This window comes from Talpa europaea (assembly GCF_964194135.1).
Source record: "Talpa europaea genome assembly, chromosome: 11".
NCBI classification, from domain to species: Eukaryota; Metazoa; Chordata; class Mammalia; order Eulipotyphla; family Talpidae; genus Talpa; species Talpa europaea.
In genome coordinates, this window is record NC_140078.1 from 23,184,961 (window position 1) to 23,202,398 (window position 17,438).

The following is a 17,438-nucleotide window of genomic DNA, read 5'->3' on the forward strand; positions in this document are numbered from 1 at the left end:
AGTAGAGTAGAGGGGTGTCTGAGTAGTAACAGTGCACCCCACCCACTGCAAAGGTCCACTGGCCTTGCAGTTGTCTCACCTCAACTGACCAGCTCTCCAAACCTTCCTTGAAGAGGAGGTAGAAAAGAGGCAGGGTGTACCCGTACCCCAAAGAGAACAGAGACGTCTCCTATGAAGTGTCACTGACCTGGCTTGGTCAGTCCAGAGCAGGCACCCCACTCCCAGCCTCTGTCAGCCTCTCTTCAATGTACATCAGAGGCACAGCTTCCTGCAGGGCCACCAGAGGCAGGCCCAGGCCCCTCCCCTGCTGGGTCTTTTCTAAAGACCACTCAGGTGTCTGCTCCAAGGAGTGAGTTCTCTCAGCTTCATCCTCCCTCTCCGGGGAGCCTGAAAGCTTCCTTGAACCCCACACTGGGTCAGTAGCAGGACGAGGCCTCATTCTTGGGCTCCATCTTCACAAACAAGGTGAGGGCAACTTGCAAGAGTCCTGAGGTTGGGAAGAATAAAGCCTTGACTTCATACACATGGTCCAGAAGCAAGAGCAGGCAGACCCCTGGATGGTGGGGAAATGAGCTGGATTCACAGCACCTGTCATTTCTCTCTCTACATTTCTCTAAGGAGGGAAACTTCCTGGCCACCACCCAGAACAAGGCGAGGCACTGGCCACACCGGCAGCCAGCACCGTGTGCAAACCAGCAAGGCCTGCTTCATGAGACCTGCCTTCAACTCAAGGAGGCGCCAGAGGCAGGGTAGGCAGTTGGGTGGGCTGAGAGAATACTCACGTTCTGGGCTCCTCTCCATAGAGGTGGCCCTGGGACAAGACAGGAAGAATCCATATTCTACTGGCAGACACACAAATCAGCACAAAGTTTCCAGTGTAAAAACTGTGGGCTTATTGCACTGATGGTTTTTCTTTCCTTCCACAAGACCTGCCCCAAGATCATGGGACTGTTATTAAATTCCTCTGGCCCATCTTCTGAGGCTGCTTGGAGAAGCTCAAACTAGCATCTGCATACCACAAGTAGTGAGCTAGCTGAGTCCACTTCTCCTTCTAAACTTGAGTCAATAGGTGTGGCTGCTCCCTGACCCTTGAAGGGAGAAAACTCTTCTTCAGTCTAAAGCCCCTCAGATCAGTGATTCCTCTAAGCAGCACACCCCCTGGTCCTCTGGCACTTGTGCTGGTTACTTGGAATTTAATTGCATGTGAAAATATCAGTTTACCATGTGGACATGTACCTTGTGCACATGTGTGCGTGCACACACACACAGACACACACATACACACACACATATATTTTGGGCTCTCCCTATAACAAAAGTGCAAGAAAGGAGACCTGTCTGCTGACATCTCCATCCTGCTCCAGGCAGCACGGTGGCCAGACAGGAGTCGCAGAGGTTGGCATTTAAATGTTTCCATAGACGGAAGGCGTCCAGCTTCCACTGGGTCTTCCCATGTCAGAGGCGGTCCCTGTAGAGTCGGGATCCCTCCCTTTCATGGCTCAGATTGTTGCTGGGGTCTCGGCTATCTCCTCTAGCCTCTGCCGGATCATCAGCCGGAGCACCGTGTACCTGGGGGCAGAAACAGCTGTGGTGGAGTGGAGACCAGCACACACCCCCTCCTGAGCCTCCCTGCCACTTGGGTAAGTGTCCTGTTCCTTTGCTTCTTTCATTGGCCCACTCTTCGGTCACTGTGCTGCTTGTATGCATTTCCACAACAGGACAGAGAGTGACTGAAGAGGCCAAATTCAAACTAGATTATCCTACCAAGGATACAGTCTGGAAAAAAGAGGAGATGGTGAGATAATAACAATCACTGGTTCCATTCACTACTATGTGCAAGGCACTGTGCATACTACCTCACATGCACAGTAACATATAATCTTCACATGGGCTAGAGCATATGAAATCATCATTATTTGACCATTTGGGCAGGAGTGGGGAGGCTATAATGAGTGGGGAGGCTATAATGGTATATTCATGATTCAACCTGGTATTTAGTGCATTTTGCATTTTGCCACAGCAACTAGCAGGTGAGGAGGGTCATGGCTTGTGGGTAAGTGCAGTTTCCCCCTCCCTTCCCTGAACTATGGCTATGTCAGCACTGGAGTGGGCACTGTTATGCAAGGCTAAAGAGGACAATTATTATGTTTGGGGCTTTGCAATGCACAGCAAAAACTGTTTTTTAAGTTGGGCATATAGTAATTATTCAGTGTTAACTTTCATGCTAATTATTGTCATCCACAAAGCAAATATACCATTGGTTTTATTATTTAGTGGTAAAAATGAATCCATTGTTCTGACATAAGACATACCTGAGAAATGCAATCTAGTTTAGGAAAAACATGGCCCCCAAAAATCACATTCTCTCCAAAGAGAAATCGTTTTAACCCAAATGCAACTTCTGAAGGAAAATATTAAAAAGGGAGGTTACGGGCCTTCCCCTGGTGGCACAGCAGTTGAGTGCTGGGCTGTGAGGCTGCCCGCAGCCTCTGCAGCGCCGGTTCATTCCCTGGCCACCAGCGAGGGTCCCACAAAAAAAAAAAAAAAAAAAGAAGGAGGTTACTCAGACTACTTTTCATTGTGACGAGAACCTTCCTGAAATCCCTGGAATATTTTTATGTCCCACATCTCTCAAAATCAAAATGAGAATTTGACATCAGAAGCAGAGAGACCAACACACTTAAATTTCACATGCCCAGATGAGATCCAGGTTTGTCCATGGACCATTCCCTAAAGAAGGTTCCTAAGACCCAGACTCCTGCAGCAGCTGTCCCGGCCCCTGCAGAGCACCCGATAAGAGCCCCACTCCGTCAGGGCCCAGGGGAGACCCTCTAGCCACCCTACTGGCCAAGCTTACTTGCGCATCAGCTTCTTGACTTCCCGATCTTCTTCCTCTTGGAGTTTCTGGATGAAGCTTTTAAGGACTGGCATCTCGAACTTTATATACTGGGCCACCTGGGGAGGAAAAAGTCATTCTGGGCTGTATGTCCCCTCCCAGGTTTATTCCAATTCCTTTTGGCATCTCTCTCACGTAAGGCACAAAGCTGTGGGGCAGCTACGTGTGCACTAATGCAGGACTTCCTTAGGGACCAAGTCTCATGCTTCCAAGGCTGGTACAGACGACACATATCTCGTATGTGCAATGACATGTATCTCACTACTTCTCATTTTCATCTCATGTATTCAGTCCAAGATGAGGTGATGTCACACATGCAAAAGCACTTTCTCTTGAGTCAGTGATGCAGAGCAAGACCTGAACCCGAGATATTTAATAAACTCCTTTGTTCTCCCCTAAGACAATTAAAGGAACCATGCTCAGAATCATTTGTGTCTTAAGTCTCAAACAAGCATCCACATGTGAACTTGCATCTGAGAAGCTGTGTGGATGGGGGTAGCTCCTAGGTGAGCAGAAATTAAACTGTCCTGACCCTACTCTATCAACTCCTCTCCATGGGAGAAGTACAGTTTTCTACCCTGTCAACACTGGCCTTGGCTATGTGGTTTGCTTTTGGCCCATGGAATGGGTGTGGACTTGAGCTCTATCAAATCTGAATGGAGATTTCAAATGGGTTTACATGATTTGTTCTGATTTCTTGCATTCTAGCCATCTGCCATCAGAAGCCTACCCCAGATGGCCACTGCCCCTTGAGTCTGGCTTTCTGCATGAGATATGCAATGCAGACCTGAACTCAACCCTCAGCCTAAAACATAGCCACTGCCACCAGTCTGCAGAGTCCCAAGGAAAAACAGTAGATGTTTGCTATTGTAAGTGACTAAGATTTGAGGACATCTGTTACTGCAGCAAAGCTAATACATAAGATAAAATCATTCCCAGCTTCTTGAAGTTGCTAAGAGAACAGAAACTTCTCAGCCTTCTTACCATATTCCAGAAAGGCTCAAGACATTTATTTCACTTGTATCTGAGCATTCCTCCAAAACTCCCACAGGCCTCAACCTAGGCTCTGTGTTCATTCTCTCCGCCCCATGGCCATTACTGATTAAGAAAACCTGGGACTGAAGAATAGCAGCAACATGGTGCATGATCCTTGGCCAAAAGTCAAGCTGAAAATCAGCTACAGATATCCCAACCAAACCCCCGGCCTCCTGAGGACACATCATTCAACCAAAAGGAGACTCACATCATAGGTGACTTCCTCCACCTGGTCCTTTTCCATGAGGAACACTTTAGAGACCTGCTCACAGGGGCCCTGGAGGATTCGGGCAATCAATGGGTAGTCAGTGTTCTTCAGCTTCTGTTTCTCTGGAACCACACACAGCCAAGAACAAGTCTGAGTTCAGCCTGAGGCCTTTCTCACCATTAGTAGTGCTCAACTGCGGGTCCTGAATGGACCAGGCATCTTAGGCAATGCAGCTGTACAAGTCAGGAGACTGATTTGTCAAACAATTGTATAGGTGTCCCCTCCGCTCACTTCATTCTCCAATGATAATCACATGCCGCAAACCCTTTGGAAGATGCTGCATTACAGATGGTTTTGTCCACCTCTTGAGAAAATCCAGTTCCTTTTTAAAAATATATTTCTTTTTTTAAAGATTTATTTATTTATGATTACAAGAGCTGGGGTACAGGCCAGAGATGAGGGGTGGGGGTGAGAGGATTCATCAGAGACAGAGTGGGGAACAGAACAGGCAGAGTGATTGAAATACACGGCTGAGGGGAGCAGCAGGCGAGACAGGAGAGGTCTGCTGCGCCATATGGGTTGCTCCCTGGCTGGCCGGGGATCGAACTCGTGCTGCAGAGGCTGCAGATTGCTTCATAGTGCAGTACTTAACCCCTTGAGCCACCAGAGAGGCCCGCCAGTTCCTTTTTTAATAGGCAGTTAAATTTGAGAATTTGTTTATTGACCATAAATGGCATATTCTCCAGTGACTTCAGCCCACCAGCCTTGAAGGCAAACAGCCCTTGAAGTTCCCAAAACCCAAGCAAACAAGTGAACGAGACAGAGGTATTTTTTTAACTTGCTATTTTGAGCTAATTAAAAGTTTTCAAGTACACTGTGCTCTTCAGACTTACCACCGCTGGTGTGGACCACGTACAAAGCAAACTCCTCCGCTGAATTCTCAATCTGAATCAAGAGCAAAAGATACTTGGTGAAAGCATGCATTTACACATCTTACCTCAAGCCATCCCCTTGTTTTAATACACCAAAACAAACTGGTTTTAGGTTCTGTTAAAGGGATGACTCTTTATCAACAGCTCAAAAGTGATAAGAAGATGGGCAAGTCAGTAACTTTATCAATAATAATAGCTCATAAGAGTTAATATTTATTACAAAGTACCAGGTATGGTTCTACACACTTTACATATTTTATCTCACCTAATACTCATGATAACTCTGTAGGAGGCTACCATTGGCCTATTTTACAGATGAGGAAGCAAGTGAACAGGGAGTTCAAGTAACTTGTCCAACTCATCCAACCAGCAGGGGTCAGACAGGGGTTTGAACCCAAAGCTTAAGCCCCTAGGCAACAAGGCAGCACTGGTTTCCACTAAAAATAAAAATACCTGGTCCCCAAAAGAGCCATAAGGGGACTGTTGAAAACAAAGCATAACAGGACTTTTTTAATAGTCTTTTTTAAATCTCTATTTCATTTATTTCCTATTTTTATTATTACCTTCTTTTGACTAACTTCGGATCTTGCTTCTCTTTTTCAAGTTGCTTGAATTAGATTGTTTCTTTGGGATATTTCTTGCTTTTAATGTGGGCATGTATTACAATTCTCTTCCCCCTTAAGACCACTTTCGTTGTATTGCAGAGATTCTGGTAGCTTTTATCATTTTTGTCTCAAGGCATTTTTAAATTTTGTAATCCAACAGCTATTAAGCAGCGCATTGTAGTCTTCATGTATTCAGTTTTTCTTGTTTTCCGCCCTGCCCCCCTTATAGTTGATTTCTGATTCTATAACATTGTGGTCAAGAAAGAATATTAGGTATAATTCAACCTTTGTAGTTTTACTGACAATTGACTCGTGTCTCAATATATGGTCTGTTCTTGGAAATGTTCCATGTGCCCTTAGAAAAAATATGCATGCAGTGGTTTTGGGGTGGAGTGTTCTGCAGATGTCACTAGTCAGACCTATTTGGTCTAGTCCCTCATTTAAGGTTATTGTTTCCTTATTTACTGTCGTGTTGATCTGTCCATTACTGTAAGTGGTATATTAAAATCCTCTAGTTGTGTTATTATCAATATCTTTAGTTCTGTTATTGTCTCCATTGTTTGCTAAATATATATTTACGAGTGTTATTTCTTCTTGTTGTATTAGGCCCTTAATCATAAAAGTGTCCATCTCTCTTACCTCTTTTTTTTTTTTTTTAAGATTTATTTATTTATTTATTTATTTATTTATTCATACAAGCACTGGGTATAGTCAGAAGCGCGGGAGGCTGAGAGAATTCACCAGAGCCAGAGCGGGGAGCAGAGCAGGCAGAAGGACCGAAGTACACTGCTGAGGGGAGCAGCGGGCGGCAGGAGAGGTCTGCGCGCCATGTGGGACCCTCCTCTGGTGGCCGGGGAGCAGCCGGGGATCAAACCGGCACTGCAGAGGCTGTGGGCAGCTTCGCAACCCAGCGCTCAACCGCTGCGCCACCGGGGAGGCCCTCTCTTACCTCTTTTAATTGAGTGGAGCTGCTTTTGATTTTCTCTTAGATTACCATTCGCTTGTGTAATGACTGTCTGCCAGCCTTTAACTCTAAGTCTATTCTTGTCTTTGTTCAAAAGATGAACTTCTTGTAAACAGACAGTTGGACTTTGTTTTGAAATCCATTCAGCCATTCTCTATCTTTTGACTGGTGAATTCATGTTACATTTAAGGTGGTTATTGAGATATAAGTGTGCATTGCCATTTTGTATTGTTTTCGGTTTTTGGTGGTTGTTTTATTTTTCTGAGTCATCCTTTATGTTTAGGTTCCTTCTGGTGCCTTAGGTGTTGCTTCTATTAATTTCTGCTTGAGGGTTAGTAAAATGGTGGGCTCTTGGATGAGATGATCTCCAGTGAGCGCCAGGGATCTGAGCTCCCAGTGTGTTGTGGGTGCCAGGGTTGTATGGTGGGGCTCCACGGCGATCCCCCTTTAGGCCAGCCCCTCAGTCTCAGTGTCTCATGCTGTCTTGTGGCCACTTCCACTCCAAGCCAGATGCAGCACTGAACCTGGATTACAGCTGATATGGAGTCACAGGTTGGGAGTTACTCTCTTTCCCAACAAAGAGCCTTATCCTAGGGTGTTTGCCACTGTCATTTACAGGTGTTTGAGCCTCCTTAATGCAAGTGTTAATTTGTTATTTTGGTTCTAGCTGGGGGGGTGGGGGGGCAGGGAGAGTGGTGGCAGGTGTATTCCAGCCTGGTAGTAGCCGCTTCTGGGAGGAGACACAGGTGGTCTGACCTGGGCTTTTGCATCATTTCAAGCTCTCGTTGTTCTATACTGAAAACCACAGGCTTAAGCCAGTCATCCTCACTCTGCACCCCACCCCTGCAGCTCTCCAATAGTGCACCCTTAGTCCTGGGAGCCAACTCTGCATTCCCCCCTTTCCAGTGCAGTGCTGGGTCTCAAGAGTCCCTAGGGTGGGTGCCACCAAGTTTAACAACTGCAGGGGCTCCACACAGCAGCTGTGCCTCACACTCGTGGGCTGCACTGCCTGGATGTCACTGTCAGCATAGTTCACTTAAGGTTGCTCCTGTTGTGTGCTGCGGTCATGCATGCGAGAGGGATTTGGCTTTGTTTGGGGCAATCTAGTTGTGAATATGTGGAGCTGGTGAGCCAGACTCCCTCGTAACAGGACTTCAGAAGCATTCAGTCTCTATAATTTACATGCCTATTGAAGGTTCCCGATTGTGTTCCTGAAATCCATCTGGGCATGGGACCCAAAACCAGTTGTCAGACCCTGGGGTCCCTCTATAGTGGCCCCTAAAGGGCCTCCAGGCTGGTGCTCCTCAGACTCCACTGGCACCAGAATCCCCTGCAAGTCTTGCTTGAAAGTTTCTCCGGCCTCACATCCAAGCTTCTGATTCAGCAGGTCTAAACCAGGGATGGGCCCAAGAACCTGCTTTTCTAAAGCTCCCAGGTGATGCTGCCTCACACAGGGAAGAACCCAAACCCTCTGACCACTGCCTCATCCCTCTCCACAGCCCCCACCTCTGTATTTCCAGAGGCCTCCAAGGCGCACACACCACCTATCTGAGGCCGCCAGCAGAGGGCACTTGCCTTAAATTTGTTGAGCAGCAGCTTCAGGACCTGCGGGGTGGTCATGGTGCTGTTGATCCGGACATTGGTGATGGAGCCGTAGGCCGGTGTGAACACGGATGTCTGTCAATAGAGAGGTCCAGCTCGGGGGGGGGAGCCAGGACAGGGACGGGACAGTGCTCCTGCTCTCCCCTGGCAGCCTGGCAGGCATCAGGCTTGCCTGTCAATGGAGCAACCCTCAAGCTCTGCCTGACTCAGGAGTTCACACCCTGCCATGCGAAGCTGGAAAGGACCAAGATCGCCATGCAACCAGCTTGGGAGGGGGAATAGGAGCAGGTAAGGGAGGCTCTTTCTCCAAATACTGCACACACAGAGCCCTTCCATCATAACTTCAACCAGAGGAGGTCTCTGACTACTCTCCCATGATGCACTTGTTTCAGGGGCTGGATTGAAAACAGGTGTCAGGAGGGAAGGAGGGTCAGCAAACTGGGGAGCTGGGGAGGTTGCAAAGTGTTCCTCCACTGCTCCTGATCTGTAGCCCACAGCTCTGTTACCCCTAATGATAGACATTCATGTGGTTTCCAGTCTTTTGACAGCACATAGCGGGATGGCAGCAGGAGGCACATGGTGTAGGAAGAGGGTAAGTCTGATGAGGGGTATGTGTAGAGTCATCTCACCCACCAGCCTAGGGAGCTCCTGATCTGGGGTCCCTCATCTTTCATGGAGCTAACAGAGCCTTCAGTGCACCCATGATCCAAATACTGAGCAGCAAACAGTCGCCCAGGTGCCTATTGCCCTCAGGTGGTAGCTACCCAGGACAGGGCCGTGTCCCCCTTGGGAATGCCCCCACCCCTGCTTCTGCACCTTGTGATTGTAGAAATGGCCATTGATGGAGAAGCGGTGGCGTCTGATTCGCCGCTGGTCACTGGGTGTCCTCACATTGCCTCGACGACGTACCCCAACATCGCTCCGTGTGCGCATCAGCTGTGGGGTATCCTCCTGCAAAGGCTTCAGGCCCCTGGAATCTGAGAGGGAAGAGGGAAATGACTGTCTGCCAGGACTGGGATAGGCAATGCCCCCTCCACAGCCTCTTTGTGGCCAGTGCTACAGCACCACTGCCTCCCCAAATATTTTATCAAGATAGAATTTCCTGATTTGGGGGAGACATAATCATAATTTACTGAGAAGCAATACAATGAAGTGATTCACAGCCAGATTCCCATGTTCAAATCCCAGATCTACCGCTGCCATATATCACTGACCCCTCTGAGCCTCAGTTTCTTCAATCTATAAAATGGGGAGAATAATTTCCTACCTCTTAGTGTTGTTGTGAGGATATAAACTGAGTTCATTCACAAAGCACTGCCTGGCATAGGGTAAGTGTGATATAAGGACTTGCAAGGGTGCAAACTGACAAAATCCAAAGTGCAAATGCACATCAACTCAGACCCACCAATTCCACCCAGAAGAATCCCACAGATTCCGACAAACAAATGTGTGAAATGACACATCGACATGGTCACTGACTGCAGTCTTGTTTGTCATAGCAAAAGGCTAGACATGATTGAAATGTCTATCAATAGAGAGTGATTTATGACTGTTCTCCATCCTATGGAATAGAGCAGTGCCATCAAGATGCAGAAGTGTTTTAAGCGTTTGTTTGGAACAATCCCCCAGATAAACTGATAAATGGTGATATGCAAAATGTTAGCACTTCTATTAAAAAGGAAAGAAAAGAAACTGCATCCAACCCCCAAAGCAAACTGGTGCGTATTTGCTTGTATTTGTAGAGAATATCTCGGAAAGGATGCCTCGGGCTATTTCTAGGAAGGGAAACAACATAGTGGGGTGGATAAGATGGGAAACATGTCATTCTTCCTTTTTACTGTTCTTGATGCTTGAACTACATGAATATTATCTATTCAGAAAACAAGTATCACAGTAGAGCATCTTTCACATCTTTCTTTGCACAACCAACCCTAGGCTGGAGTCCCCCTTACCTGTGGGGCTCGATGTCTCCTCACCCTCAGGTGGGGCATCCACCTCTGAGATCTGAATGTTGGGCATGGTGAGGGGCTTCAAGATCGTGCTGTGGGGACAAAAAACAAGCAAAAGAGGGAGTGGTTCAACCCCTAGGACAAGGACCCCCACCCTCATTCCTGCAAGGAGGGGAACAAGCGAGCCAGGGACAAGCACCCATCGGCATGAAGGCTGTGGGCGGCTGTGCTGAGTGTGGTGCTACCTCCTGGGCTGAGCACCTAGTGGGAAGAAGGGTGGGGTTCAAGAGGGAGGAAATGTGCATTTCCAGCATCTGCAGAACACAAGCATCCAACTCATTAAGCCCAGGATGGAAAGCGCCCATGTATTACCTGAAGTACATAGGGGCTCTGCAACTTATTGGGGAACCACTAACAGTGACTATTTCTCAGGACAAGACTCCAGCTTCAGTCCATTTCTGTGGGAAGAGTAACTCAGAAATTATTTCTGGCATCTAAAGGGAATGGAAAGTACTAAACTGGAGGCTACGAGAGTCAGGGTAGCTTTGGAAATGGTGCTGACCACAGTGTTCTGGGCTGACAGGGTTGCAGGACAGAGGGCTTGGCCAAGCCAGAGAAGGGCCACAGGAGTGTGAGCTAAGATGCGGTTTTGCTGTGATAACTGGCAAATAACTCCTCAAAGCACACCCCAAATCAACAGAGGATTGGGCTTGAGAGGAAAATCACGGTTAACAAATTCTTGGTTGAACCCATGCTGAGAGAGTGTGGGTTCCCTGGGGTGCAGTGGAGAGACAGGACTCAATTTGGGGGATCAGAGTTTTAAGAAAAGACAAAACTGAAGAAGCCAAAAAAACCTTCTAGTGTAGTATGATGCGGACTTCGGAGTCCCAGAATAGGACTGATCGGAGTCTCGGGACTAGTACACTCAGCACCTACAGTAGCCACTGCCCTTCTTAACAGAGCAGTCCAGGCGGCTGGGAGATAATTATTTACCATCCCTGAAAACTCTCAAAGCGTTTGCAGATTTCAAGAACCAACCAAGACCACCTTGATGCCACAGGGGAGAAGAAACCAGCCTGCATTGTGAAAAGCCCTTCGCCAGCCCAGCCAAGGGCCAGATGATCAAATGGAATTTTTAAAATCATCTCACTTAATAAGTAGAATGTAACAGGCTGGGGACGAGGCCGGCTGGTGGAAAGGTTTATACCCATTGGAGGTCCGGTCTAAGTGCAGACAGCGAAGCAGAGTGGGAAGCCCATGAGGTTAGGTGAAATCCAATGAGATGGGCTAAGACTACTTTAAATTCCCTTGGAAAGAAACCTGATCAGCTCCAGGGCTTGGCCACACTGCAGGTTCCTCTCAAGTTCAGAGAGAGATTGGGCTGTGGGGTGTTTCAAACAATGTTCAAAGTGGCTGACAGGGCTTGGTCCTCATTTAAAACAGAAAAAAATCCCTGTGGTTTTGGCTGAGTCGTCAGCACGCCCCACCCAGGCTGTGGCCCAAAGGCCGTTGGCATCAGCAAGTTTCAGGATGGAACTAGGCTAGTCACTTGATCCTAAAAACTGGAGTCCCAGAAGGATGGTGGCAAGGGTGTGCTGTCCAGGACACATTCAGCCACTAATCTGGCCACCAAACAGGAGAGGAACAGACGGGGCCCTCGCAGACCTGCCACTGGGGTCCCAGAGAAAGGCACCTTCCAGAATGGCCTTCGGGCTGCCCCCTGGCTCCAGTGTGGCCTGAGGGAGCAGTCCCCTGGCTGACCTCACTTGGCTAGCTTGCACCTGACATTCTTTTTCCTCTTCTTGATTCTGCCAAGACACAGAGAGCTTTGGTGAGGTTTGGGCTCTAATTGCCTCCAGAGTGGGGTCATTCTATGAGGAAGAGGGCATGGGGGAGGCTGTGGAAGGGGAGTTGCTGGGGGATTGAGTCACAAAGCTGCAGCTGGGCCTGGCTGGCCACTAGCAATACCCGCTTCCCAGAGACTCGGGAATTCTCCATGAAGGAGGGCAATGGCCCACCCAGGCTTTGCTTCTCCTCTCTGACTCCATCTCCCTCCTCCCTCTGACTGTCACTTGGTGACGGGCACGGAGACCGGGTCATACCTGCATCTGCCCCCTTCTCATGTGAGAGTGGAGCAGCGAGCAGCGGAGGTGGTGGGAAGGGGGACCAGGATCAAGGTAGCAGGTGACATTTACCTGCTTGAGAACCCCCAGTTGCCCCAAGTTCCATGTCTTCTCACTTACCCTTGAGCCCCCAGGTTGCAGCCGGAGTGCCAGGAGGAGGAGGATGGCGGGGGGCGGATGCGCTCGTTGTCATCCTGCATCTGCAGACGAATGGGCCGGCGCAGCCCCCAGGAGATATTCAGCAGCCCCTCCACAATGAGTTCGTCCTCTTCCTGCGCACAGAGCAACGTGGCAGTGAGTCCGGAAGGGCCCCAAGAAGCCAGCCCCATGGAGTGACAACTGACAGCATCCTCAACGTGGCCTGGCTGGGCACACCCACCCACAGAGCCGGGGCAGCCACCCGGGCCACACTCCAGCACTGAGACCCTGGAGCTGACCGCACGGGCCAGCACAAAAGGTGACTGGAAATTCAAATTAAATGCAAATGTGAAATTATAAAAATTGTTTTTTAAACTAATGACTTTAAAGAAAGAAGAATCCATCTCTTAAAGTAAGTGACACTAGACTTGCTAACAGAGGCAAGAACTAAATTCTTGAAATAGCTTTCCCCTCCCTCACTATGGAAAGGAATGCGTCTTTAGTTAAAACATGTGTTTAGCAATGTGATCTGATTGAAGGAGATTTAAAGCCTCATCCCCCAATTTGTTCTCTAGCAGATCAACTGTTAGACCTTTAAAAGGGTGCCAAGGGATCACAGGTTGGGAGACGTGTTATTCAGATTTCTTAACAGCAGAACTTCCCAGAGTGTATAACAAGATAATGTGCTACAATAAGGGGTGAATAAATCCTGCAAGAACTCCAAATTTATATGCAAGCGTTGTTGACCGAGAAGTGAAATGTGAAAATGCCTGGGGGGCATCATCAAGCATTTTGAGTATTTATTCTACAGGACACACCCCAGAAAAGCTGTTTAGAGACCATCTTGCTAATGGCCCAGCCACTGGTTGGTGGAAGCTCTGAGGACAATGCCTAAAAGAGATTCCTTTCCTGAGTCACAGGAAAACCTTTCTGAACCCAAGTTTTATGAGCCAAGGTCACATCTTCAGGACAAGCCTCTGGATGATGATGACACCTGTCCACCGAACAACTAACCTGGGTTCCAGGCTCACCCTTCAAAAGGGAAAGAGAAATGAAAGAAGGCAGGAGAGGAGTGAAGCAATTTGGGGAATCTGGGGGATCATAGGGAGAAAAGCTATATTTAAGTACAGACAATAGCTGTGGCCTTCTAGCATCATATTTTATATTATATGATCACAGGACAGAATTTAACCCAAAGTCAGACTTTGTCTAAGTGGAGTGGTTTGAGGGACACAAAAAAATGCCACTGCATCCCACACATTATCCCCAACCAACCTGCCTTAGTAGCTGAAATTCCACCATCTGCTATCCATTTCTACGGATTAAATCACCAAGGCTCGATAACCTAAAAATGTGTCTTTAGAAGGGTATTACACATGCCTTCTTATCAGTCAAGAACACTTGAGTATAAATTACTCCACCAGGCTCCTATATAATTCACCATCTACCTGATAACAGGCGTTACAGAAATGGATACAGGATGAGTAAGCTTAGATTCAGGATGGGGGCTGGGGAGAGGCAGATGGATAACAAAGGTCTTTGCAAGAAGGCACCCAGGAAGGCTGCTGCAGTTGCAGAGAAGGACCAGGTAGTATCACGCAGAGCTTATGTGACTTTCCGGAGTTGCTACAATTGGACACAGGCCCAGATGTGTAAACATCAAGCACTGGGTAAGATTTCTGAATTGTCCACTTGAGTGTCACTGAAGGGGTCATTCCATAAAAGCCTCCCTTTGAAGTACCCCCTCCTGGAGACTACTAGTCCAGCCACATATCCACCACGTATCTCTAGAAAAGAAAAGCCCATTGTTTCCAAGGGAAAAATGGGCCCGGGGTCTCCCTTCAACGAACTCCAGGGACACCCACTAACACCCTTAATGAGAAACCACTCACTGTAGCAGGAAAGGCAGGGACCTCCTAGGTCCTTGGGGCCTCCGGACCCAGGACATAGGAAGACAAAGACTGGGCAGGCCCACCAGGGCTTCCCTGGGGATTGCTTACCTCACGGTGTCGAAGCTGCAAATTCTGACCTTCATAGTACAAGTTGTAGGTCTTCAGGTGCAGAAGAAGTTCATTCCTTGGGGAGTTGGGGGTGGGGAAGAATACAAGAACTGTAACATTCTCAGCTCAAGTCACTTGTAATGCAGTTTTCCCTCTTTTTCTCACCTCTAACCTGGCCTTCAGTGACCCCAGACTTGGAGTTTGCCCACACACACACACACACACACACACACACACACACACACACACACACGCAATGTTCTCTCACCATCCCTCATCATCAGCTTCTCTGTATCAAGATCAAGAATAAGCACCTCCCCTGACTGAATGCAAGGAGCAGTTCGAGAAAACCAAGGCAGGTCTGGTCGACCCTTGTAGGCAGCAATTCCAACAACACCCCCAAAACGGAGCTGAGTCAGCAGGCCTTGACTAGTCACAGTCATAGAGGCAAACACACTTCAGAGCCCACAGGCACAGTTCTCCCACCTCCCCACAGACTTTCCGCCCTCACACAGGCTGTGAGCTAGGAGAGGGCCTACACAACAGACCTTCGTGAGACCCAGAAATCACTAGGCTTTTCAGAAGGTTAAAAGGGGCAGATCTAGGCCCTACCAATGTATACTTTGACATGAGCTTTTGTTTAAAAACCTTTATCAGCAGTGGAATGGAGGAATAAGGGTGGTTATAGTCACACAATGCCAAGTTCTATAGCCATGGCACTATGAGAAAACTCCATACAAGATGGATGAACCTCCTAGACATTATGTCGGGTGAAAAAGTCAGACCCAAAAAAGCCCAGGTTGTATGATTCCATTTATATAAAGTTCAAAATGAGTGTCAGCATTCAGGATAGTGGTTCACCTTGGGGCACAGTGACTCCATAGGCAAGAGGGGTCTTCTGGGCCCTGGCAATTGTTTATTCCAGTGCCTTTATTTAAATTTATGAAAACTAAGAAAAAAAACTTTCAAACCACCTTTCTGGCATGGTGTCTGGCCTCCTTTGATCTAATTATTGATTTCCAGGGGGCCCCTACAAGCAGCTCCACAGACCAAAGGAGAGGGAGGATTCACACCTGCGTGGGCCCTCGTCAAACCTGACAATACTCAAGTGCACGGTATTATACCCCGTGAGGGCTGGGAGAGCGAGGGGCTTGAGGAGGCTGTGTGTGCATCTGACTAGTCTCCGGCAAGAGACAAGGGCATTTGATCTCTCAAACCAGCCACTCAGTGAGGAGATGTGGAATCATACTAGAGGTCAAGATGGGCTGGAAATTCCAAGGAGCTCTTGATAAGTTAAACCTAGATAAAGGGAAAAATTCTATGCAAGCGCAAATGAATCAGTGAAACATGTGATTCCAAATAACCTACAAGAAAAGTTGTTTGGTACTTTTGAACAGAGATCCAGCACTGAGGTTGAAAATGACTGCCTCTAGAAGTCCCTGGGGAAACCCTTCAATGAGGAGATCAGAATGATCTCACATAACTCTGCATATGTGTGGATGTGTATGTGTGTGACCAAGTGTGTCCAAAGGACTTTCAGCAACCTAGTTGCAAATAAATTAAACATTTAATTAAATTAGCAGGCATCCACTACAGAAAAATCCCTGTGCTGGGTAAAACAATATGTCCTCAAACTTAAAATTTAGAAAAGTCATTTTTCTAATTAACTCAACCCCTGTCACATAAGCCAAAAATCTGACTTGGAGAGATTTTAGCACGTGTAAAGCAATGAAACACGCCCCTTCTGCTCACAGACACTGGTGACTATGTTAGGCAGGACCCCAGCAGCACAGGGACACGACTCTGTGGACTCCTGACAGAAGAGGACTCTGAGCAGCTACCATCAATGCCTCCTCAAGGAAGTCCTCCAGGATGCCATCTCTTTCAAGTCTCCAGAGGTACTGTGTCTTGAAGCCCCTGTCCCTCACACTCTGTGGCTAGGCTCTGGGGGCATGTTTTTATCCACAGCAGCAATCTAGTTAATGCTCTCGCCAGCACACTCAGCTGCTTAAATCTCACACAGGAGTCCCCGCTCCCTCATGCACAGGGGACTGGGGACAGAGCAGTGCAGCAGCAACTCTTACTTGGAAATGTACTTATCTTGTCCACATGGGACTAGGGAAGTTTGGTGACTGTAGTCCATTCTTCCTTGCTCTTTTCATTAGAAGAAGAGGCCTATATTGGAGAGGAGAAGAGAGAGGTTAAAGTCAGATTGTGTCCTTAGGGACTCATAGAACTTAGGCTAGGAAGGGGCAGAGAACTGGAGGACATGGCTCTCTGTCTTTGCTCCACATCCACAGCTTGCACAGCCAAATGCTGACTCAGGGCAAGTGAGATGTCTCACGGCTGCCTGTTTCCACCACCTCTGAGAAAGAACACCCAACGGAGGACAAACCCGCCTTGGGCAGCCCCAGAACAAATGTCCTGCCAGAGAAAAGCGGACACCGAAGATCTCCCGGATGATCCGTGAGGGCTCCCGGAGGAACCATCATGACACACAACAGAGACTGACGGGGAAGGCTCAGACTCGACGACTGCAGTTGGTGAACCAACACAAAACGCCCAAACAGAGGTGCAGGCAATGCCTCCCTGCGCATGTGTCTAGGGTTGCCATTCAAACATGAAAATGGAAAAGACCTTTAATTATCTGGGGAAATGACAATTTATTATGAAAATGCAGGTTATAAAACTATGAGTCTGATTTTGCTTAAAATATATGTAAGTGTAAAATATGCATATCTGCATATTTATATGGATATACATTAAGATACATGCATCAGGGTTTCTCAGTTGTGGCACCACTGACTTCTGGGGCTGGGTCACTCTTGTTGTGGGGCTGTCCTGTGCCCTGGAAGGTGTGCTGCACCCCTAGTCACACACAGTACACCCTCTAGCTGCCAGCAGCACTGACCCTTCACGACAATCAAAAATGTCCCCAGATATTACCAAGTGTTCCATGGGGGCTAAATTGCTTCCAGTTGACACC

At 47.9% G+C, this 17,438-nt stretch overlaps 1 protein-coding gene across 1 annotated transcript; it reads right to left on the reverse strand.

The window, feature by feature from the left end:
• Positions 1-1,499: 1,499 nt before the first annotated feature.
• On the reverse strand, positions 1,500-16,595 carry RASSF2 (Ras association domain family member 2; the record flags this gene model as incomplete). Its single annotated transcript, XM_084247665.1, has 10 exons — positions 1,500-1,569; positions 2,858-2,955; positions 4,140-4,261; positions 5,033-5,084; positions 8,216-8,317; positions 9,059-9,219; positions 10,195-10,283; positions 12,435-12,586; positions 14,453-14,528; positions 16,537-16,595. 10 exons carry the CDS (start codon positions 16,593-16,595, stop codon positions 1,500-1,502), a joined length of 981 nt encoding a protein of 326 aa, XP_084103791.1.
• Positions 16,596-17,438: the final 843 nt, after the last annotated feature.